General features: G+C 40.8%; 2 protein-coding genes across 6 annotated transcripts in view; both read left to right on the top strand.

Moving 5' to 3' along the window:
* The window catches only part of FBXO42 (F-box protein 42), a 91,561-nt gene that overhangs the window by 59,766 nt on the left and 7,255 nt on the right, over window positions 1-24,540 (top strand). For all 5 annotated transcript variants that reach the window (XM_007174996.2, XM_007174997.2, XM_007174995.2 and 2 more), the window contains 3 exons: window positions 21,866-22,019; window positions 22,838-22,948; window positions 24,296-24,392. In XM_007174996.2, coding sequence (XP_007175058.1) covers window positions 21,866-22,019; window positions 22,838-22,948; window positions 24,296-24,392 — 362 coding nt within the window. The remainder of the gene's footprint in view (window positions 1-21,865; window positions 22,020-22,837; window positions 22,949-24,295; window positions 24,393-24,540) is intronic.
* On the top strand, window positions 10,788-11,594 carry LOC114236813 (ferritin light chain-like). The gene has a single exon (XM_057549805.1). The coding sequence runs from the start codon at window positions 11,008-11,010 to the stop codon at window positions 11,533-11,535; it is 528 nt and encodes a 175-aa protein (XP_057405788.1). The 5' UTR covers window positions 10,788-11,007; the 3' UTR covers window positions 11,536-11,594.

Here is a 24,540-nt window from a genome sequence, read left to right as displayed (position 1 = left end):
CTTCTCATTGCGGTGCAGTATCTTCGTTGTGGCGCACAGGCTTCTCTCTAGTTGTGGCGTGCAGGCTTCTCTCTAGTTGTGGGACGCAGGCTCCAGAGTGCACGGTCTCTCTAGTTGCGGCACGGGCTTAGTAGGCCTGCGGCATGTGGGATCTTAGTTCCCCAACCGGGGATCGAAACAGCGTCCCCTGCACTGCAAGATGGATTCTTAACCACTGCACCACCAGGGAAGTCCCCGGGATCTGATTTTTAAAACATACAATGTTACCCAAGTCTTAAGTTTCTCAGTAGAGAAAAAAATCGCCATTAAAAAAAAAAAAATGTTAGACTGTTCCCTTTTATAAAACATATTAGCTCCTGAATGTTTAAAAGTAATTTTCTAACAAAATGTCTCAAAGAATCTAGTTTCTGCTTCACTCTAATCTACAATTAGAGCCTAGTTTTAGAGGGGGGGAAACTGAGCTTCTTGAAAGTCTACTTTAAAAAAAAAAAAAACAACACAGTAATTTAATAAAGAGTCCTATGAGATTCTCATGTAGGCAGAAATCCCATGGGAAGATTGCCTGGGGAAATGTTTCTATATGCTGTCATGAGTCGCAACCAAAATTACTTCCTAACTGAAACATCAGTGAGTCTTTCTGAATAAAACACAGTTGTTGGTATGTCTTGGTGTGCCTGACTCACCCATTTTAGTGCATGGTGGTGGGTAAGTTAGATGGTAGCTGAGGGGAGGGTGCTACCCCCACCCTTTGGTACCAGATGTGACGTCTTCTAGCATTTGAGTATTTGCAAGTGATGGGTATCTAGGGTGATAGTTTTAACAGTGGTCAGTCTTCAAAAGTGTAGCTCTTTGGAAAAGAGCATCAAAAAACAGTGGAACAGTTTGGGTTACGAGCAGAATCTTGATAAAGAATGCTACTGTATCAGGTATCTTTTTACATGTGTATTTGGTTTTATTGCAGATGAGACTGGAGCATCTCATTTTGGTTGGTGTCTTAGCACAGGCTGCCATAACAAAATACCAAAGTCTGGGGGGCTTTAACAACAGAAACTTATTTCTCACAATTCTGGAGGCTAGGAGTCTGAGATCAGGGTGCTGGTGAAGGCTCTATTCCTGGCTTTCAGAGAGCTAGTGAGCTTGCTGTGTCCTTACACGGCAGAGAGTGAGTTCTGGTATCTCTTCCTCTTTTTTTTTTTTTTTTTTTTTTAATTTTAATTCTTTTCTTTTTCTTTTTATTTATTTATTTATTTATGGCTGTGTTGGGTCTTAGTTTCTGTGCGAGGGCTTTCTTCAGTTGTGGCAAGCGAGGGCCACTCTTCATCGCGGTGCGTGGGCCTCTCACTATCGCGGCCTCTCTCGTTGTGGAGCACAGGCTCCAGACGCGCAGGCTCAGTAGTTGTGGCTCACGGGCCCAGCTGCTCCGCGGCATGTGGGATCTTCCCAGACCAGGGCTCAAACCCGTGTCCCCTGCATTGGCAGGCAGATTCTCAACCACTGCACCACCAGAGAAGCCCTCTTCCTCTTTTTATAAGAGTATCTAAGCCTAATTATCTCCCAAAGCTCCCGTCTCCATATGCCATCACACTGAGATTAGGACTTCAACATATGAATTTTGGGAGGACAGAATTCAGTCCATAGCAGTTGGAATTAATGTGATTTGCCAATGAAACCATGTCTTGCATTCCTTTTGAAATGATAGAAGGAGGGAATATCTGGAGGGAGTATGGTGGTGATGAGTGCTGGAATGACAGCTCTTACAGTTGAGAGAGACCTACAGTACTTCTCTGACATTTTGGAGTTATGTGAGTTACCGCCTCCTCCCTTTTACATGAGGGTAGGTGACCCCTACCCTCATGGAGCTTATACTGTAATGGGGAAGAAAAAAAAACAGTTATGAAGGAAGTGAGGAATGAGATACAGAATAAGAGGGGGAGAGCTACTTTAAACAGAAGACGACCTTTTTTGCTGAGATATGAAAGATGCAGAGTGGAAGGAAGTGATAATGGCATATACAAAGAAGAGGACATATTGGAGGAACTGAAAACAGAGCTTTGTGGATGTAGCATAATGAGCAAGGGGTAGAGTGGCACAGATGGAGTTGAGGTATAGACGGGAGCCAAATCATTCACAGACCATAGTCTGTGAGATTTTGAGATTTTAAGCAAAGGAATATTATGATCCTATTTACATTTTAAGGAACACTTTTGCTGCTATTTAGGAAATGGATTAAAGAAGGCAAGAAAATAAAGCAGAGAGAACAGGTAGGAAGCTATCAGAATAGTACAGGTGAGAGACTGTGATGGCTTGGACTAGAGTCCTAACAGTGGAGCTAAAGAGAAGTGAATGAATTTGAGCTGAATTTTTGTGTTGAAAATGAGGGGACTTCTTGATGGATTGGATATGGGAGGGTGAGAGGGTCAGTCAAGGCTAACTTATGTTTCAGGTTTGTTCACTTAGGTAGGTAGTGGGGCCATTTGCTGAAATGGAGAAGAAACATTTGGAAGAGGTTTCTTTTTTTTTTTTTTCAACCTCTTTAAACATTTAAGTGATGGTATCAAGTAATTAGTTGTTATGGGGAGTTTGGCATTTAAAATAGAGGGCTTGACTTTCCTTAAATGACAGTACAGTCCTTTTGCTTAGTTAATTCTTCTCTCATCCTTCATTTGTTCATTCAGCAAATATTTATGGATTGCCTACTCTGTGCCTGGTATTGTTTTAGATGCTGGGGATACATGACTGAATAAAACAGACAAAAAATCCTACTGGAGATTAAATTCAAATGCGGGAAGACATATTTAAAATGACAAGTACAGGGCTTCCCTGGTGGCGCAGTGGTTAAGAATCCGCCTGCCAGTGCAGGGGACACGGGTTCGTGCCCTGGTCCAGGAGGATCCCACATCCCGCAGAGCAACTAAGCCCGTGCGCCACAACTACTGAGCCCGTGTGCCACAACTGCTGGAGCCCGTGTGCCCCAACTACTGGAGCCCGTGTGCCCCAACTACTGAAGCCCGCACGCCTAGAGCCCGTGCTCCACAACAAGAGAAGCCACTGCAACGAGAAGCCCTTGCACCACAAAGAGGAGTAGCCCCCGCTTGCCGAAACTAGAGGAAGCCCGCGTGCAGCAACAAAGACCCAACGCAGCCAAAAGTAAATAAAAATAAAAATAGATTTTAAAAATAAAATAAAGTGACAAGTACCTAATATAATATATTAGAATATGATTAATGCTGTTGAAGCAAAACTATAGCATAGTAAAGGGGATGAGGAATAGGGGAGATTATAACTAGGGGGATCATGGTAGACCTCATGGAGAAGGTGACATCAGAACAAAGACCTGATGGATACAAGAAGTGAACCATGTGGATATCTAAGGAAAGAACATTCCAAAGAATAATACATTCCAAAGAATAATAACATTCCAAAGAATAACCAGGGTTCAGAGGTGGGAGTGTGCTTGGGACAGTCAAGGGATAGTGAGAATCTTGTGTGGCTGGAACAGAGTGAACAAAGGAGACTGTACTAGGAGAGGTTGGACAAATAATGGAGGAGAGGGTGTCCTACATATAAGGCTTTCTGGCTGTTATAAGGACTTCGTGGACTTTGTCATATTCTTTGAGTGAAATGGCTGATGATTTAGGTTGCTGAGAAGACTGTCAGATGGCAAGTGTAGAAGCGAGGAGATCAGTTAAGAAATGGTAGCAATAGTCTAGGCAAGAAATGATGGTGATTTGGACTAGGGTGTTAGCAGAAAGATAAAAATTGGATGCATTGGATAGAGCCCACGGTTTGGATACGGAGTGTGAAAGAGAAAGAGGAGTCAAGGATGGCTGTAAAGATTTTTAGCCTGGGCACTTGAAGGAATAGAGTTGCCATTCACTGAGATGAGTTAGACTGTGGGTAGCCAGGGTTGGCAAAGTGCAGGAGAGATGAGAGATTCAGTTTGAAGCATGTTAAGTTTGAAATGCACATTAGGACATCCAGGTAGAAAAAGGTATGTGTCTGGAGTTCAGGGGAGAAATGCAGGCTAGAGATTTTTGTCTAGATAGCCAAATGGGAGTCATGTAGATGGATTTGAAGCCGTGAGACTGGATGAGATTACCAAGGGAGTAAGTGAAGATAGGCTAAGTCTGGGAGACTCCACCATTTGGAAATCAGGGAGGAGGGGGAAATGGCAAAACACTAGAAAAAGAGCAAGGTTGAGGGGGGGGCGGTGGTATGAGAAAACCAGGGGAATGTGGCATCTTGGAAGCTACCATACTTGCACGTGTTTCCAGAAGAGGAGGAAACAGTCAACCATGTCATATGCAGCTAAGAGGTCAAGTCATATAATGACTGAGAACTGACTTTGAATTTAATAAAGAGTATTTTCAATGAGAGGTAAGGATGAAGCCTACTTGGAATGGTTTTAAGAGAATGGGAAGAGAGGAGCTGAAGATAGTAAGTATGAACAATACATTAATTTTTTTAAAAGAGTGTTACTATAAAGGAGAGCAGGGAAGTGAGGTGCTAAGTAGAGATGAATGTAGAATTGAGAGTTGTTTTTTTTTTTTAAGATGGCAGATACAGCATGTTTATTTGCTGATGGGAATGATCTTCTAGAGGGAGGAATTGATTTGGATCAAGAGGAAGAATTAATTGCTAGGACAGTGTCTTCAAATAGTGACAAAGGCAGGATCTACTATACAGGTGGAGGGCTTGACTGTGGATAGGAACATTGACCCTTTATCCAAAGGAACAAGAAGGAATATCAGGTTACGGATGCTGGTGGATGGGTAGATGTGGGAGCTGGTGGAAGTTCTCTACTGATTGCTTCATCACTCAGATAAAATAATTAAGAATGGAACAGAACAGAAGCCCTTGGGAATCGTGGCTGGTGATTATGAATGTACAGTTATATTCATTGTAGTCTTTGCCAGGCGGTTCTAGGAAGTTGAATGTTTCGACTTCTGGTATTGTACTAAGGTAACACCTTCACTCTTAGTCAGTTTTGTTTGACTCAGCCTGTGTTCACTTCCCAAAGCAAATGAGCAGTTCTTAGGACAGGTACTTCAAAAGACTAATGTTTGAACCACTCTTTCTAAAATACCCTTTATTCAAACCGAGGCTAATTTTGGCATCTGTTTAATATATAATGTCATAAGTCACAGCCTTTTTTGGTTACTTGAAATCAAGATAGAAATTTTCAAGTAGAAATTTTTACATTTAATATTGGACTGTTGTTCTGATTTTTAAAACTTATTAAACATTAGCTCACACCCATTTACAAAAGGGGAACAAATTTCAGTTTTAAAACTCTCCAAAGTTACGAGAGTCTATAAATTTTGGGAGAGCCTATAAATGTTAGGTAAAGATTTAAAGCTTAGCCTGTCAGCTCTAGTCCTGGAGCACAGTTGATTTTCCTACCACATTCTCCCCATAGAATCTTCTTTCCCAAGGATTTTTTTTTTCCCCTTTCTAGTTTCTTCCCTTTTAGTCACGCGTGGAGTTCCAAGTGATGGGTTGTGGTTCAGGCCCTCTGCTTTAGAAAAACATATCAAGGTCCGAGATACACGTACTAGATGCCTGTTCTAATCTTGACCTTGCTACTTCTGAGCTACTTGCTTTTGAAGTTAATCACGTCTGCATTTTCTGGGCCTCGATTTCCTTCACTGTATAAAGAGGAAAAGATAAGACCACTGTTCCTAAAACTACACAGCAAATCACCTGGGAAACTTACTAAAAATATAGATTCCTCAGCCTCATAACAGTCACTCACCTGTTCTCAAGGGATTGGGGATAGAGTGGCGGATCTGCATTTTAAAAAAGAAAATGTCCCAGTTGATTCTAAACCTAGCTAAATTTGGAAACCCTGGATCGCTGCGAAATCTTCTTGCTTTCTTATTGTGCAAACTGTGACCTCACTTTGTTGTCACAGTCTATTAGGTGGGTGTGTGCCAAACTGGACTCCCTAACTGTTGTTAAGAATGGCCGCTCTATGCTCTCTTAGCTGCTTCTTTATAGAACTAGCTACCTGTTACCCTAGTTAGGAATAGCCTACTTTCTGAGGAAATGATTATGGAGAAAGGTTTTGGGTGTTGGTTGCCCCAGACTCTTCATACATACTACCTAACTTTCAAACCAACCCAACTAGGTTGGCACTACTATTATCCCCATTTTGCAGGTGAGGAAACTGAAGCTCAGAGAATCACCTAATAATTTACCTAAGATCACACACCAATAAGTGACGGAGCAGTGATTGAAACGCAAGATTTTGTCTCTAAAGTCTGTGTTTTTTCCTACTATGACATGCTGTGAGTAGTTTTATTTTATTCTATAGTTTGCTAGTTTCACATGATCAATTTTACTTTTTAAATGGACTTTTAAATTTTAGAATAGAACAGAGTTCCCACAACCAGTTTTCCATGTTGTTAACATCTAGTCATAATAGTACATTTATGACAATTAATGAACCAATATCGATACATTATTATTAACTAAAGTCCATACTTTATTCACGTTTCCTTATTTTTTTATTCTGATGTCCTTTTTCTGTTCCAAGATCTCATCCAGGACACATTACATTTAGTCTTCATGTCTCCTTAGGTTCCTCTTGGCTATGACAGTTTCCCAGACTTCCTTGTTTGTTGATCTTGACAGTTTTAGGGGTATTTTGTGGACTGTCATTCAGTTGTGGTTTGTCTGATGTTTTTCGTATGGTTAGACTAGAGTTATGGATTTGGGGGAAGAAGACCACAGTGGTATAGTGCCCTTTTCATCACATCCCATCAAGGGTACATACTGTCAACATGATTTATCACTGTTGATGTCAACCTTATCACCTGGCTGAGATACTGTTTATTAGATTTCTCCACTATAATAATTATTCTTTTTTTTCCCCTCCTTTTAAAATTCTTTTTTAAAGTTTGTTTATTTTCCTGTGATTCTCTTTTCTTTATTTATAGTTGCCCCTTGGTCCTTGGCGTTCAATTTGAGGGGGAATAACTAAGCTATCTGGCCATTACGTCTATCATCAGAGTCAGGAAAGAATGATGAGCAAAGGGTATGTCAGCAAAGAAACCTTTTCGCAGCTTAGAGAATTTTAAAATATCAACATGATTTGCCTTTTTAAATTTTTTGGTGGGAAGCAGGAGGATGCTGAAGACAGAATCTCTCTTTTATTATGACTTAACCCAATCAAGATCCTTCCAGCTATCCAGAGTCAGAAGCTCTGTTGGAAATAATTTTGTTTCCTTAGGACCATTCCCGAAGAGAAAAATCACATCTTACAAAATCACTGAGTAATCCTGCAGAAAGTCTGCTTTTGGAGTCAGGGGCAGGAAAAAGAAAGAGTATTGGTCATATCAGATGTTTATAGGAAGGCCAGAATATCCTCAGAAGCTGAAAAGTGCTGGAACTATCCAGAAATAACTGCCCAGAGTGTCACTGTTTCTCTTCTGTGTAAATGATACCTTAAAAATGATACTCATAGGGTTCTTGGATCCATTGATGAAGCTTTCTGTTCTGTGTCTAGTGGAAAAGCTTACTCTTAGGTTTTCTACTGCCCTTTCCTGAGCCTGTGGTAATATCGCCCGGAAAGAAGGGAGTCTGGGACTGATACCTGGCACCAGGTATAACCAAAACAGCTGACAGAAAAATCTGTCCTGGAGAAGATCACCCAGTCCTTCCCTTGCCTTAGGTCCCAAATGTCAATGCTGACATTGAAATATCTGGATGTGGAATTTTTTTAGAATAAAATGTATTAGTGTACTTATAGGCATTAGATTCTGCTTTTTAATGTTGTTTTGCATCTAAACACTTTATACATTTTTTAAAAAAAATCACCACTATATGTAAATGTGTTCTGAGAATACCTGTCTATGGAGAAGGGGGAGAAATGGATGCTTATCAACTGGTAAATATTAGACTGTGTAGCAAGAGGACACTGTCGCATGCCTTTCAAATACACTTCAAGCTTCTCTTCTCTGTCTTAAAAACAAATCATTGATCTCAGTGTTTTAACATTTTCTTTGTGAAGGAGAAGTCCCAATTCGTTCTTACTTACAGATCTTTTCTTGATTACCAGATGTATTGATTACCAAAATGTGTTAAAATCTGTCCTTAGTTTATCTCTTCCATGTTGGAAATTCTATATCCTTTAACTTTATTCATTTGGTCCAACTCATGAGCCTTTCCTGTCCTTTCTTAAAACCTTCTAATTTTTTTTTCTTACTTTAGATAGAAGTTCAGAGTGTCATTGAGAATAAGCAGTGACTTCCCTTAGAATTCTGAGCTTTCATATCTACACGTGTGTTCATGTCTGCCTACTATCTTGACAAGCAATTTTTGGTTGCTCTTGGATTCCTTGTGCAGTAAAACTCTCAGACCATCTAGTGTTTCTGTTTATTGTCAGGTATCCACATAATTCCCTACCCCACACCCCACCCCGGGCAAGAGCACGTCATGTTTTATGACCACAATAAACTTCATTTTGTATGATTTATTAATGTTGTGTCCTGAATGAAATTTTAGAAAGCTAGTCCTGTATGGGGGAACACAAAAGGTATTGTCCTTGTGTTATTTCTAACTTCTCCTTCCCCATGAATGACCCTGTTGGTTTCTAGTACACTCAGCAGTACAGTGTACCAACTCGTGCCCAGTGCACATTGTTTGGCTGTTTACAGTCCAGGATCAGGCCAGTTTCTCAAGTTTTCCAACTCTCTTAACCTTGAGGAGATTTTGTAAAGAATCTACAGGGTGCTCTTCCCAGGTGGGTGAGAGTTGTGTTTGGTCATTTATTAACTTAAAAATGTCAGCCTGAATTCTGGAAAACTACTTTATCCTTTCAAAGCTCAGAAGCTACCTCTCATCTCTTCTTTGGGAGATGAACACTTGAACTATACTTTAATTGACTCTACTTATCAAACAAGTAGTACCCCTGATTATTTTCTCTTTTCCATAGTTCTCTTGAAAGTGATTATGGGCTATGGATTTTATATGTGGTTTGTTGGCTTTTACACTGTGTTCCTTTCTTGCTTTCTCTTCCCATTTTAGTAAGCTTTCTGAAATCCCATTGCCCAGTCTTGAAATGTTTGTTGCTCTTTGATTTATATGTATATATGAGTTATAGAGTGTTTAGATATTAAATGAGGGATGTGTTCTTAAAGACCTCACATAATGAATTTTAATTCTGACGATGGATTGCTGGTATTTCTGTTTACTGGTGAGAGTAGTGGGTGATGCCATGTGACAACAGTGTAACATGCTTTAACATTAGCTTTGGCATTAGCCATTTTTTCTTCCTTAACAATAAATTTATTAAGACAGTTTACATATAGGAAAATGAACAAATCTTAAGTGTATAACTCAAAGACTTTTTTACATATGTATACAGCCATGTGATGATCACCTAGATCAAGATACAAAATACTGCTATCACTTCAGAAAGATCCCTTGTGCCCCTTTCCTGTCAGTACCACTCCCCACAGAGGTAACCACTGTTCTGACTTCCAAGAGATTTTTTTGAGATTCATCTTGGTTTTTTTTTAAGATTCATCCATGTGGTTGCATCTGTCAGTGGTTTATTCCTCTTCATTGCTGTGAGTATTCCATAACATGAATATACCACTTTTTTTTTAACCCATTCTCCTGTTGATGGATACTTGGGTTATTTCCACTTTGAATATAGCTGCAGTCAACATTCTTACATAAATTTGTTTGTGGACATATGCACTCATTTCTTACTTAAGACCTACTTGTCAACTTTAAAGAATATTCTAGGGGGCTTCCCTGGTGGCGCAGTGGTTAAGAACCCACTTGCCAATGCAGGGGACACGGGTTCGAGCCCTGGTCCGGGAGGATCCCACATGCCACGGAGCAACTAAGCCTGAGTGCCACAACAACTGAACCTGAGCTCTAGAGCCCACGAGCCACAACTACTGAGCCCGTGCACCACAACTACTGAAGCCCACGCGCCTAGAGCCCGTGCTCCGCAACAAGAGAAGCCACCGCAATGAGAAGCCTGCGCACCACAACGAAGAGTAGCCCCCGCCCGCCTCAACTAGAGAAAGCCCGCGCGCAGCAACAAAGACCCAATGCAGCCAAAAATAAATAAATAAATAAAAGAATATTCTAGATACACTAAGCACCCAGAGAGTTCTCTCCTCACTTAGTCTTGCTCTAAGTAGGAGGATATGATAATATAACTAAGTATTTTAGAGGTTTGAAGAGAAAAGACCACTCAGCTAGTAATTAAAGGTACGCTCATTATTAGGGCCTCATGACCTAAAGTGATGGGAGGAAGGCTAGTTGGTGGTAGTACCATTAAGAGCATGGTTTTTGTGCCGAGCACACACAGGTTTGCATCTGATCTCTTCAGGCTAAGGTTGCTTAGTAACTGGATGACCTTAGACAGGTTGTTTAGCATTTCATTTGCCTCACCTATAAGGTAGACATGGTAATACCTACATTTCATAGTTTTTGTTCAGATTATATACAATACATCTTTATACATATACTGAAGTCCTAGCTAAGGAGTTTAGAGAATAGTCATAAGTTATCCTCAAGTTCCCAAAGCTTGAAAAGTGCATTCATTCCTCTGTTTGTTCACTTTCATGCCTTTATTTATTGAGTATTTATGCCCAGTGCTGTTCTAAGTACTGCAGATATAGATGTGAACAAGCAGCAAGATCTATAAGACAATAAACAAATCAATACGAAGAAAATATAAAGAACTAAGAAGAAAATAACTGGTGGTGCAAGAAAGTAGATGGAGGTGTTTAAATAAGTTATAAAATGTATATAGTCCATTGCGCTCGGCGGTTCCCCGGATCTGTCTCTTGCTTCAACAGTGTTTGGACAGAACAGACCCAGGGTCGCCCTTTCCTCCAGCCTCCGACCACCCTCCAGCCTTTGGAGCCAGCCACTCATCTATCCACCCTCCAACCTTCGGAGTCAGGCACTCAGCTGTCCTCGGTCACCGGGACCAGCCAACACCATTTTTTGAGCCGAACTCCTTATTACTGATCAACCATGAGCTCCCAGATTCGTCAGAATTATTCCACCGAGGTGGAGGCCGCCGTCAACCGCCTGGTCAACATGCATCTGCGGGCCTCCTACACCTACCTCTCTCTGGGCTTCTATTTCGAACGCAACGATGTGGCTCTGGAGGGCGTGGGCCACTTTTTCCGCGAATTGGCCGAAGAGAAGCACGAGAGCACCGAGCGTCTCTTGAAAATGCAAAACCAATGCGGCGGCCGCGCCCTCTTCCAGGATGTGCAGAAGCCATCTCAAGATGAGTGGGGTGAAACCCAGGACGCTGTGGAAGCCGCCATTAACATGGAGAAGAACCTGAACCAGGCCTTTCTGGATCTGCATGCCCTGGGTTCTGCCTGCACAGACCCCCACCTCTGCGACTTCCTGGAGAGCCACTTCCTAGATGAGGAGGTGAAACTCATCAAGAAGATGGGTGACCACCTGACCAACCTCCGCAGGCTGGCTGGTCCCCAGGCTGGGCTGGGCGAGTATCTCTTCGAAAGGCTCACCCTCAAGCACGACTAGGAGCCTCCGGAGCCCAGTGGCCTTTGAGGAGCCCCTTTGGTGTTAGGGCTTCTACCTGAAGCCCCTCTCTGCAGCCACTAGGCAGCTTTTTAACCACCCTGGAGCCCTCTCCCAAGCCTTGGACCAAATGGAAACAATAAAGCTTTTTGCAGCGGAAAAAAAAAAAAAAAATGTATATAGAGCCAGGACTTATATGGATGGATAGGTTTTTAAAGGAAATATGATTTATGAGGAGAAAAGTAGTAAACTAATGAAATAGGATTCTGTTCACAATTTACCTTTTTTTTCTTTTTGGCCCCGCGGTGTGGCTTGCGGGATCCTAGTTCCCCAGCCAGGGATCTAACCCGGGCCCTGGCAGTGAAAGCGCCAAGTCCTAACCACTGGACTGCCACAGAATTCCTTGTTACAATTTATTTTTAAGACCAGTTGTTTTTATTAAGATTATGTGATTTTGCTTAAAATAACTGACATATTTGAATCTCCATCTCCATTTTTTTGTTTTCATAGTAGGAAGGCACCCAGGGCTCAGATACCATAGCACTAATCGCTATGAGGAAGGCATAGGATGTTACTTAAGTGACTACTTTTAATTCTTTGTTGAGTTAGCTCCTTCCTGCTTCATGGACCCGTTCCTGGTTAATCTTCTTTATGAGTTGGTGATTTCTCCTTGTCTCCTGTAGCCCTATGCAATCCTGGAACAGCCTGGATCTGTGGTGGTCTTGGGAGATGTGAATGAGAGCAGAGCCAGTGGGTTCCCCTAGGAAAGGAAGGAATCCTTTCTGTTAATTTATAAAGTTCAGATCCTGGGATTTTTCCAGAATACATGCTTTTCTAAGGTGGGTACACATTCTCTCCTGGTGGAGAGAAGAGTGGGGAAATTTGCATAGCACAAATCTGGGTAAACTTTAGTCCTCTAAGGAAGAGAATAAATAAGGTTATACCATATTTCAGTTTAGTTCTCTCCTGCCTGACTAGGATTTTCCTGTTTTGTTACCAGGCCAGAAACTTTATGACTAGCAACATTGTTTTCACTTCTAAACAGAGCCACTTAAAAGGGCACCCCGGGGTGGGGGTGGGGACCCTCCCACCCTGAGAACTGCAATTAACAAATAACCAGATTAAACTCAGACTCTGGACCTCATCTCCTTCCCCAGAAATTGAATCAAAAGACTACTTAAAATGGTAACAAGGAACTGTTACTGGTTTTCATGTTGTTAGTTTTAACTGATAAGTGCTGCCCTATTTATCAAGTGGTCTTTCATGTGGGTTTGTTTAGAAGTGAAAACAGTGCCAAAGGGGAATTTCTTTTTGTTCATGCCTATGGCCTATATAGTTATACAGGATCTAAAAGTTTCTCATGCCCATTACAAAAGTTCCTCTTGTTTTGGATGTTCTGTAAATGACCCAGGGAGTGATGTTTTTAAAGATATGGGTATAATTGTAATAATGAAAATGTGTGCCCTGAAGCCTGAGATCCAGACAAGCTTTGTCTAATATTAGTGAGTTGTTTTGATATCAATCAGTAACTTTCTGACCATGTTGCAACTGAGGAAAAAAATAGGAAAAGGAAAAAAAGAAAATTGGACTGTGAGGGGAACACCTAAAGAAGTGTTTGACCTTTCCCCTGCTGAAAGGCACACTGATACCTCCAGGGTAGGTTGTGATTAACTGGAGCCAGGTCTCATCCCAGCCCACAAGGGATCCATAACCATTCAGCTTCCTTGGATGGGTTCAGTTCTGCAAACATTGTCATGAGAAATAGTTCCTGTTCTCTAGGATAATATAATAATATAATCTTATTGAGAGATTCTAAATGGATAGTTTCAGCAGTGTACTAAATGCTCAGATTGAGGTTAGATAAAGGATGTCCCTCTCCATTCACCCCTCCCTCCCCTAGGAGGGTCTTTAGCCCAGCATGGGAAGGAATGTGCTGGTCCTGAAGAAAGCCATGTCTAGAAGAACTTAGTTCTTTTGCATCCAGTACCATGTCCTTGGTGACTAACTTAAGTCCCTATTTTAGAATTAAAGAGCACAGCTGGCTAGAATCAAGTCTTGGAAAGCAGGAGTTTAGGGGTTCTGTAGTGACTTTGCCAAAGAATAACTTTATATTTATCTCCTACCTTTGTTCTTTAAAATAGGCATTATAGTTTTGTATCTTCCCTGGGCATGTAAATAATTGAGGAGACTCAACATAATTATTATTGGCCACATTGAAGTTAAATTGGAAACATTTTCATTAGCTGAAGAGAAAGTGGTATCTGTTCCAGATAGAACCTCTGTGGTCCTGGCTGCATACTTTGGAGACCATTCTGGATAGTTATTAGTCTTCAAGGTGTTTACAGTGCCCAAGACAGACTTTATACTCATGAATTGTGTTCTTCTCAGTTTTCCTTTTGTCTCCCCCTTCCTCAAATCATAAAACCATGAAACATGCTTTTCTTGTTCTGAATACAAAGTATTACCTATAAAATCAAACCAGTTTAGAGATGTAAGCAGTTAAATTATAACTCCAGTAGCTTTTCTTTAAAGGGTCTCTTCCTTCCTAAGTTATAAGTGCCAGCCTATCTTCTTGTGCCCTGTAGGTTTTCTGATTTCAGATGCTAACGTGGTGTTCTGGGAAATACCTCTCCAAATTATTCTTTTTGACCTCCGACTCTTGCTATCAAGGTCAGTCACTTCACACACTACCATAATGACACCAAGGGCTTGGTCCACTTCCCAAGACCCGGCTTGGGTCCTATCAGCAAAATTCATCTCCCTCTACTCCCTCCCCCCCACACACACACACACCAACTCAGGCTCCTCACTACCACAGAAAAGTACCCACTTTTGTACAGTATTCTGAGAAACACAAATAAAGGACAGTGTGTTCCTATTTCAAAAAAAAAAAAAAAGGCCAGTTTTGTGTGGGATGGACAAGTGTACCTCATTTGGAGCTGCGAGTGAATGCTTTTCATTGGACCTACCCTGAGAAAGTGAGTGCGTGTGAAGAGTTGTTCATATGAGATGGAAAGTATGACCTGAAACCTCAGTCCCATTATTCATTCTTTAATGTCCCCTTTGGCATCATTACTACAAAATAAAATTATTTGAAAGCATCCAGGGAAAAGTTTTTGACTTCCAGTTAAGAAGCAATTTAGACCCCCTTTTTAAAAAAGCAAATCACACACCAAAGCATTCTGTAATTCCATGAGCGAAGTGGAGATTTTTTTGTCCAGTGCTTTTCTTCTGGATTAATTGGCATGCTAGTGAGTCTCCCATGGTAAAATTTTTCATGCTCATAGTTTTCTTGTTTTCAAACTTTACCTCTTATAAGTACCTAATTCCTAGTATTAGATCTTTCTATTTTCAGAGTCATGGAGAACTATTAGCAAGTCACTTGTGTTGCTGTAAATAAGGTTTTTTTTAAAAAATTATTTATTTATTCATTTATTTTTGGCTGTGTTGGGTCTTCGTTTCTGTGCGAGGGCTTTCTCCAGTTGTGGCAAGCGGGGGCCACTCTTCATCGCAGTGCGCGGGCCTCTCACTGTCGCGGCCTCTCTTGTTGCGGAGCACAGGCTCCAGACGCGCAGGCTCAGTAGTTGTGGCTCACGGGCCTAGTTGCTCCGCGGCATGTGGGATCTTCCCAGACCAGGGCTCGAACCCGTGTCCCCTGCATCGGCAGGCAGATTCTCAACCACTGCGCCACCAGGGAAGCCCCCTGTAAATAAGTCTTAAAGTGACTTGTCTGAAAGCAGTAGGTGGAACAATTTTTTTCCATTTATTTATTTTGCAGAGTGTAGGTTCAGTAACATGTAGATGAGGATGACCAAGGAAATATTTGTGTATTGAAAATGTTAAGGTAGTTCCTTTCAGCACCCCTTTAATCAAAGCACTTGGCAGGGAAAACCCACTTTGGACTCATGTTCATATAGTCATAAACAGAGTGTATGCACAGAAAAAGTCTGGATAGATTCAATGTTAAGGAAAATCATATAAACTGGGGAAAAAGTCAAAAGGCTGACCACATGCCCTTTTAAGGTCATCTTCGAGCATTTTCTAACAGGTTCACCCAAGGATTATTTAACTCTCTGCAACATGGTTCTCAAAGTCTAGTCCCCAAACATCAGCATCACCTGGGAACTTGTTAGAAATGCAACTTCATGGACCCTACCCCCTACCTACTAAATAGGAAACTCAGAAATGGGTCCCAGCAATCTGTGTTGTAACAAGTCCTTCAGCTACTTCTGATACAACTGAAGTTTGAGAACTACAGCTCTAGGGGAATGGTAACTATGACATCTGAATAGTAAACCAATAATATTAATAAATAATGCTCACAGTATGGAGAAGTAAAAGTAACTTTTTAGTCATGCATAAAATACAGGCACCCCCAATTAGAATGGGTGCTTGTTTTATCTTGTATCAAACAATCACGCTTCTCTTCTAGTGCTAGGGTCTACGTGAGTAGACACTACAGTTGTGGGAAAGTGGCATAGAAACCAAACCAGAATTTGGCATCGCTTCACTGTTTTACCATCGTCTTTGCAAAAGTAAATGAGAATGCCTTGTAATTCTACCACTGTCTTTCATATGTGAAAATTTCTTCTGATTTCATAGGAATCTTGGGAAACATGTGAGCCAGTTAGCGATTTTAGGGAATGTTAGTTCTGTGTATAGGGTGCCTATCTGATTATCCAGTTTCCCACAGATGCCTTTTTGGCTTGTGTCTTGTTTTGAAACTTGCTCCATTGATCATATCTACTGTGTGATTAGAGGCCTTTGGTGTTTGGGGAAAGAAGCCTGTGAGGATAACCATCAGCTCTGGGAGGAACGGGCTTAAGTAACATGTCTGTCCAAGTTTGACGTGGGCATATTTGGTCCTGTGGTGCTTGATGGGAACCGACTTGGGAGTGACACCCTTTCTAACTCCACTTCTGTGATACAATGATATTTAGACTGTCTAGAGCCCCAGTGACCTCATATTTTGAAGGCAGGCTGAGAAAGGTCCTAATGAGTAGAAAACCTTCATTTATAAGTTTTCTTGAGGGAAAGGTATTTATTTCATCATTTGTCACCATGATGATGATGGGCCTTTTAACTGTGGAAGGTCTTCTGTTGTCAGACTGCCCTATACTGTACAAGATTTCCAGTGACTCATTCCCTCTCTAATGTCATAGGTGGGTGTGTTAAACAACTATGTGATATCATTCTAGCTACTGTATGGAAGGAATTGCTTGCACATAGGTGCAGTTCTTCAAAGTTTAGGACCTGATATTTTATCTAGGGATAGTCCATATAAAAGTTACTTTCCTTGCCCAATAATGTATGGTCATTTTGTTTGTTTGTTTGTTTGTTTTTTAATAAAGTTTGTAAATACTACTCTTTAAATAGCTTGCTTTTCTTGGAACTTTAAAACAGCAAATAAAGGTATGTAATTTGAAAATGAGTTTTCTTGTTTTTCTAAGAATTCTGGTAAAGATATTGTTTGCTTTCCAGAACTTGGATAAATAGACTGTTTATTCTTTAAGATATAGAAATTGCCAAAATTCATTGACCTCTGCAGTCTCTGATCTCACCATAAATTTAATTCATTTCATTATTTCATTTGTGGACCTTGCATTAAGATAATTGGGAGGGGAATTGAAGTTTGCTTTAAACAATGTCAAAATAGGAAATATGTAAATTTTAAAAATGATAAAATTAGGGGCTCTTGGCAAAGGCTTTACAATATTGATTTCTTCAAGTAACAAGAATTTTAAAGTATCCAATTTGCAACAAATAATGTAAGCATTACATGCATGATTGGGTCACAGAAAATTTGACACACCAGTATCTTTGACCTCTTGTCGCTGAACCAACTGTACAGAGGTTGTATGTTGAATTCTGTGCCCTCCCTCCCCCCTGCTTCATTTGTTCTTGTAGGGTAATTTTCCCCCCACTTTCCTTATAAATTGAGGTGGAGAAGCACAATTTAACTTTTCACTATGACTCTATATAGCTGTCAAGATAGTATGATGCTGAAATTGAAGCTTCCATATGTGACATAAAACAGACCTTGGAAATTTTGGATGAGGGGATTCTCCTACTTCTTTGGATAAGAAGTAGAGGGAAATTTTTTGGCTTTCTTAAAGGTCAAGATATTTGAGAAGTCATTTCGGAAAGCCCTTATTTAAGATAATCCTTAAGGATTGATTTATCATTGTCACTGGTCCCAGTTTACCTTTCTTTGGAGAGCCTGGAGAACAAATAAAGGGTCCTGTCTATATTAGAGGTAGAGTGTGACCCAGAGCCTTGTGGAGAAAAAGAGATCCTAAGAATAGCCTTCTGTTCAATTTACTTATCTCTCTGTCTGTTCTAGGTCTGTGGCTTTAATTAATTAAGATTTAGGTTGTAAATCAACTATATTTCAATTTTAAAAAAAAATTTTAGTACAAAGGAACTTAAAAAAAAAAGATTTAGGAAAGAACTTTTTCAGCTTTGAAACACTCAGACCTTTTGAGATGCCTGACTTGTTTGTGGTAACTACTCAGAAGGAATGTATCTGTGTGCATGAAGAACAATCTAGAGAATGAGTATAAGCTATGCCTCGGCATTCTCATCTGTAAAATGGAAATAAAGGAACTTCCCTGGTGGTCCAGTGGTTAAGACTCCACACTTCCACTGCAGGGGGCACGGGTTTGATCCCTGGTCTGGGAACTAAGATCCCACGTGTTGTGTGGTACGGCCAAAAAAAAAAAAAAAAAACCAAACATAAAATGGAGGTAAAACTAGAGTTTTGGAAGGATTAAATTACTTAATACATGCAGAGTACTTAGAAATGTGCTTAGCATATAATAAATGCTCAGTAAATATTAGTCATTATCATTAGTAGCAGCAGTAATAGGTTTTTTTTTAAAGTCTTTTAACTTTATTTTTTATTAATCAATTAATTTTATTTTTGTCTGCGTTGGGTCTTCGTTGCTGCACGCAGGCTTTCTCTAGTTGCAGCGAGTGGGGGCTACTCTTCATTGTGGTGCATGGGCTTCTCATTGCAGTGGCTTCTCTTGTTGCAGAGCACGGGCTCTAGGCGCACGGGCTTCAGTAGTTGTGGCACGCGGGCTTCAGTAGTTGTGGCACACGGGCTCAGTAGTTGTGGCGCACGGGCTTAGTTGCTCTGCGGCATGTGGCAGCTCCTGGACCAGGGCTCGAACCCATGTCCCCTGCATTGGCAGGCGAATTCTTAACCACTGCGCCACCAGGGAAGTCCCAGTAATAGTTTTAAGTAGCAGTAATTGTAATTTCTCTTAAAAGTCAATCAGGTCACCCATCCATCCCTACCACCTTCCCCATACCCTGTAAGCATAGGCATAGAATTTATAAAGTTAAAATCCTTTGTCTAAAGTAGTACTGTCTTTGTAATGATGGAAATGTTGTGTATCTGTACCTTCCAGTTCAGTAGTCACTAGCACGTGTGGCTAAATGGTGACTGTGTTGGGCATGCAGGTCTAAAGTATAGTCTTTACTTGGATTTGATTTTACATATTGTTATGTTTTACAAACACTCTTTTTGATTCTATGACTAGTTTTTCCCCTTAAGAGGTATGTATTCTTATACTACATTTGTAATCTCTTTACACCCAGCAGTGGTAAACATTGGTTTGCCTTGCCTCATAAAGTATTGGTCATTTATTTCAAAAGATATTATAGGAAATATATAGTACACATGAAAGAGCAAACCCTAACTAGTCTTATCATGTTAACCATTGGTTTTTGTTTCCAAATCATAATTCAGTATATTTGAGTTACCTTTCTGGGACTTGGGATGACCTCCCTTTCACATCATGTAACATCAGTTACAATTTCATTTCTATTGTACTTTCTTGAGCTAAATAGTTACTCTGCCAGGAATACTCTAATCGTATTGTAGTAGTTAAATATGTCCACCAGTTCAGTTCTGTTCTCATAAACTTTGTGCCATGTAGAAAGCAGTACCATCAGATGTCTGTGGCCAACTGACCTGGTATTAACGTCGTATTAATTTGCTTTAGCAATGATAATAACAATACCAGGCACTGTCCTAAATGCATTATGTGATTTAAGTCATTTAATTTTCACAACCACTCTTTTATATGGATATTCCTTGATCTATTTAAACACTGCAAATAAGCATCCTTGTATCTTTTCTTTTTTCATTTGCCCAGCTATCTTGTTAGATTAATCCCTAGAAATGCAATTTCTGATTGAAAGCATATGCACTTAAACTCTTTTGATACAAACTGCTCATTTTAAGTTCAAAATCCTATTTTTGTTTGTTTCCATGTTTTGCTTACTGGGGGAACCTTGGTATGCTGCTTCACTTTTTTGTGGGGGGAGGGTGTGCCTCGCAGCTTGCGGGATCTTAGTTCTCCGACCAGGGATAGAACCTGGGCCCTCGGCAGTGAAAGCACGGAATCCTAACCACTGGACCACCAGGGAATTCTCTGCTTCTTCACTTTATACACTCAATTTAAAAGCCGGGATTTCCAGTATCTCAAATTCAAATCCAAATTTTAGTCTGGAAAGTTTTTAAGCTACTACTCTGCTGAAGTCTGTTACATATTTTATTAGCTTTTTCCAACTTTTTCACAGTACTTAGGAGTTCCAGAGTAGGGGCAAGAACTTGAAGCTTTGTTTGGTATTTCACAAATTAAATCATTTTGGGGTAACACTAGCATTTTAACTAGACTGTTGTATTAGTTAGGCTTTCTAGTTGGGCTAGGAAGCTTCCTCCTAGGAGGGCAAAAGTTTTTAACCAGAAATCATGAGATTGTATGAAAGACAACATATCATGAGTAGCCCCCTTAGTCGTGATTCCTGTGAGATATGAGGATAGCAAGAACTGACTCATGGAATACTTCACCTAGTATCTCAGCAAGAACCATTCCTAGAGAAGACTTGTTTCTGTGGTCAGATCCTGGTCTGGATTGATGTGTGTTCTATTAGAAAAGTATTCAAAATATCTGATGCTCACTCCATATTCTGAGTGCTGGTACCTTCCTAGTAAATCATGTTGTTACTCTTTTTTTTATTTTTATTTTTTTAACCACACCACGCAGCTTGTGGGATCTTAGTTCCCTGACCAGGAGTTAAACCCAGGCCCTCAGCAATGAGAGCACAGAGTCCTAACCACTAGACTGCCAGGGAATTTCCTCATGTTGTTACTCTTAAGTTGCATCCCAGGGAAGACAGTCCTCTTCTCCACCTTCTCAACCTCAGGACTGTGTAATCGACACCATTAAAGCAGTCTGAGCAGGGCTTTTCAAACTGTGTTCCCATACCCCTTGCTGAAGGGGGAGGCCAAGTTATCCACTTAAATTGGAGCACCTCAACAGCTATCATGTTAATCTACTGCTGGGATTCTTTCTGCTTAAGATTTCCTTTGAAAAATAGATCCTATAGCTTTAACAACAACAAAAATTATTTTTAATATTCCAGTATCAGTAAATGCTGGATGAGACAAATTACTTTGGTCTTGAGCAAACTAAAGGTGGCAGGTAGAGTAAGGGATTGGGAGAAATAGCTATTGTTTCAAAGACAAGAAGCTCTGAAAAATGATGCTCCTGTGGGACATTTGTTAGCCGTAAAGTTTTCCAGCATAAGCCAGATTTCTATTGTTTTGAAATTTGGTCATCATAGCTCAGAGGTCCAGCCTGGAGGGCCTTAGTAGCCACTCTTGGCTGCAGTTTCATTGGAATGCTTTCATATCAAGCCTTGAAAGTCTGCTTCCATTGTGCTAGTGAGGCCCATAGCTAGGGTCCCAAAGGTCACTATGTTAACATTTGACTTATAGGACAAATGAGAACTGCATTCTGCCTCCTTTTTTTTTTTTTTTTTTTTAACCTATGTTTGTTAGCAGTTATTTTTAAGTTGTATCTAGCCTCTATATATACTCCTCCCCGGATCCTTTACATGCTTTCCTTTGTGATCTCTGTTAAGCTTATTGAAGGGATGGACAGGAGAGTCAACATTTATTGAGTACCTGCTATGTGCCCGGCACTGTGCTAGGTGCTTTGAATATACTGTTTAATACTCAAAACAACCTTATGAGATATATACTCTCATCCCTAATTTCAAGTGAGTAAACTAAGCCTGAGAGAGACTAACTTTCCTCTAATTCAGGTTTCTTTACTTCAGTTATAAAAGACGTATAAATTGGTGATGGTTTTCTCTCAGACCTGCAAACCCAGTTTTGTCTCCTCTTCTCCTTTATGCTTTGTAGTATTGGTTCCTGTTTTGCCACTCTTCCAGGAAAAGGTGATCTATAGACAGCCTACTTATGGCTTTTTGTGAGGCCCTGAATCCTAACCATGCTGTTATTGACTTCTCCCAGGGTCCTATCCTTCCCCCAAAGCTGGCGCGACTCTGGTTGTATACAAGGACCTGCTGGTGCTGTTTGGTGGTTGGACACGGCCAAGCCCTTACCCCCTACACCAACCAGAGAGGTTCTTTGATGAAATACATACTTACTCACCCTCTAAAAACTGGTAAGCCACAAAGATAAGATCCATCCTTTCAATCTGGAGTAGAAGATTTAAAATGTTTGGATTCCTTATCTTTTTTTGTGTGTCCAGGAATCTCTTTGAGAATTTGATGAAAGCTTTGGACTCTTTTCCCAGAAAAACAAAATTTTTACATATGCACAGATTTTGCCTGCAGTTTCAGAGGGTTTACAGGACCCCTTAGAACTTGAAGTTAAGAACACTTATTCCAAAGAGAAAATGTAGAAGACATTTATTCCTCTTCCAAGAAAAATGAATGAGACAGTTGAAGAATAGAGAGCTCTTCAGCTTTGGCTACTGATTCCCCAGGAGTGCTATGGATCCAGATGATTCTTTACTCCCTGCTTTGTCCCCAAGACTGACTCCCAGTTGTTTTACAAACTTGTCTTTTTTAAATGACAGTAACCTCTGTTCCTTGTAATGGACTACTTAGTACAGGGCTCTTGGCAGCCGCTACTGATCAGATCAGGCCTCTAGGAAGAAATAGCAGGTGGTGTTCCTTCAGCAAACTAGGCCGAAGCAGCTAAGGAACCATAATGGAATCCCTTGTCATTGTTTTCTCATCACTCTACCTCCAAGCCATACACATTGAGAAGTTGAAAGTGTACATAACGTTAGCAGATTCGTAGAAAAGGCACAAATACCTTGTGCCATCCTCCATTTATTATCCTGACAGTTTCTCTACTGAAGGTGATAGGATTGTCATTTTAAATGGATGCCTGCTTACTGTTTTCCACCTTAAACACATAAGACCAGAAGCAGAGGGGCTGACTTCTTGGCTTCCTCCTGTCTTTTTATATTAGGTGGAACTGCATTGTGACAACCCATGGCCCGCCTCCCATGGCTGGCCATTCTTCTTGTGTGATAGACGATAAAATGATTGTCTTTGGTGGCTCCCTAGGATCCCGGCAAATGTAAGTATATTTGGTTTGCTCGCTATCAACCTGAACGTAAATACTCCTGGAAAAGTAAACTAGGTCAGAAAAGTAAACTAGTCAGGGTCAGTATTCCTGAACATGGTTCTAATTAATCCAAATAATTATCTCACGCCCTAGTATTCCATTTTCTGATTCTAGTCATAGACCAATAAGTTGAAAAACTCGCTCCATAGAATCAGGGCTATGTAGAATCTCTGTTTTGTTTGGTATGTGGTTCAATTCAGTGGGATCCAGTTCTGATGGGGCCTCCACCTTGTCTGTTTCTACCTGTGCCTACAGAAGGCCACCTTCCAAGAAGCAGAGTACTTTTCCTTTTCTCCTTTATGGCCCAGCTCGTAACCCTTGGGGCTTTAGAGAAGGAGAGAGGTAGATTGACAGGACAGGTGGAAATGGTTCACTCTCCAAATAGGATGGATTGAGGGAATGGGTAAGGGCAAGAAAACTGTGTCAAGCCTGACATCCTCTGTGAGGTGGTTCTCCCTGCCCACTGTCCTCCACCTCTGGCCACAACTGGCCAGCTCAGGCCAGACCCAGAGCAGTCTGTCTGAATCACTAGGTATCTGCTTTGGCATTAGGAGCAGTAGTGGTCATTTCCCCTGTGCTTTGAAATGGAAGTTGATGAGCCGTCAGCAATAAAACCATTCCAGATCCAACCCTGTTCCCCCTTAGGGTACCTTCCATCTTCTTATTTTAAAACAGTGTGGAGTAGACAATGTGAGCTCTACCCTCCAGATGAGAGGGTTTAGGGCTTTAGGTATTGGAGCTCTTACTCCTGTGTTCCTATGTGTGAAAAAATGACCATAGAGAGGGGACCGTAAAATAGAGACTGCCACTTAGGAGTCTGTCCTTGCCATACTGGTCCCTTGAGGGTTGGAGATGCCAATTTGTCCTTGATAAAACTGCAGCTTTCATTAGCCATGGTGAAATTACCTTTTATAGCCAAAGTCAATAAATCTTTATCTCCTGGACAATGATGGAACTGCCTTTTGAATAATTTTTTTCTCTTCCTTGTGGGTTTTGCCTTTGAAAGACTATATCATGACTAGTATCTATTTCCTGCTATCACCAATTAATTAACTCTTACTTTAGGTATTATTGTTTGGCTACAGACATGACTCAAATGAGGCCTTACGGGTCAATGGAAAGAGCAAAGGTTTGAAGGTCTCCTTTCCAGGGAAAGGAGGGGAAGAAAAATATAGTTGAGTGCTAACTATGAGCATGGCACTTTTGGGGGGCATCCTTATGAATGTAACTTCATTTATATCAGTTTTTGTCGTCCCTGAGAGCTCCCAACTGCTTCATTCTTTTGTCCTTGTCTTATAGGAGCAACGATGTCTGGGTCCTTGACCTCGAGCAGTGGGCGTGGTCCAAGCCGAACATCTCCGGCCCTAGTCCTCATCCTCGAGGTGGCCAATCTCAGGTGCTCAGAAATTAAAATAACTATTCAGCAAACACTGTAGCATCTTTCAGTTAGGACAGGAGAGGGAGGAGGGAGTCAGGTAAGATGCCAACATACATAAGCCAAAGAGAATTTATCATTCTTTTTTGCTGGTATTTATTTTTCAACT

This window comes from Balaenoptera acutorostrata, chromosome 1, assembly GCF_949987535.1.
Source record: "Balaenoptera acutorostrata chromosome 1, mBalAcu1.1, whole genome shotgun sequence".
Classification (NCBI taxonomy): domain Eukaryota; kingdom Metazoa; phylum Chordata; class Mammalia; order Artiodactyla; family Balaenopteridae; genus Balaenoptera; species Balaenoptera acutorostrata.
This window is presented reverse-complemented; position numbering and strand designations above follow the sequence as displayed.

Coding starts and splice junctions, on each gene's coding strand:
- LOC114236813 (XM_057549805.1), top strand. CDS start 11,008: ATGAGCTCCCAGATTCGTCAGAATTATTCCACCGAGGTGGAGGCCGCC.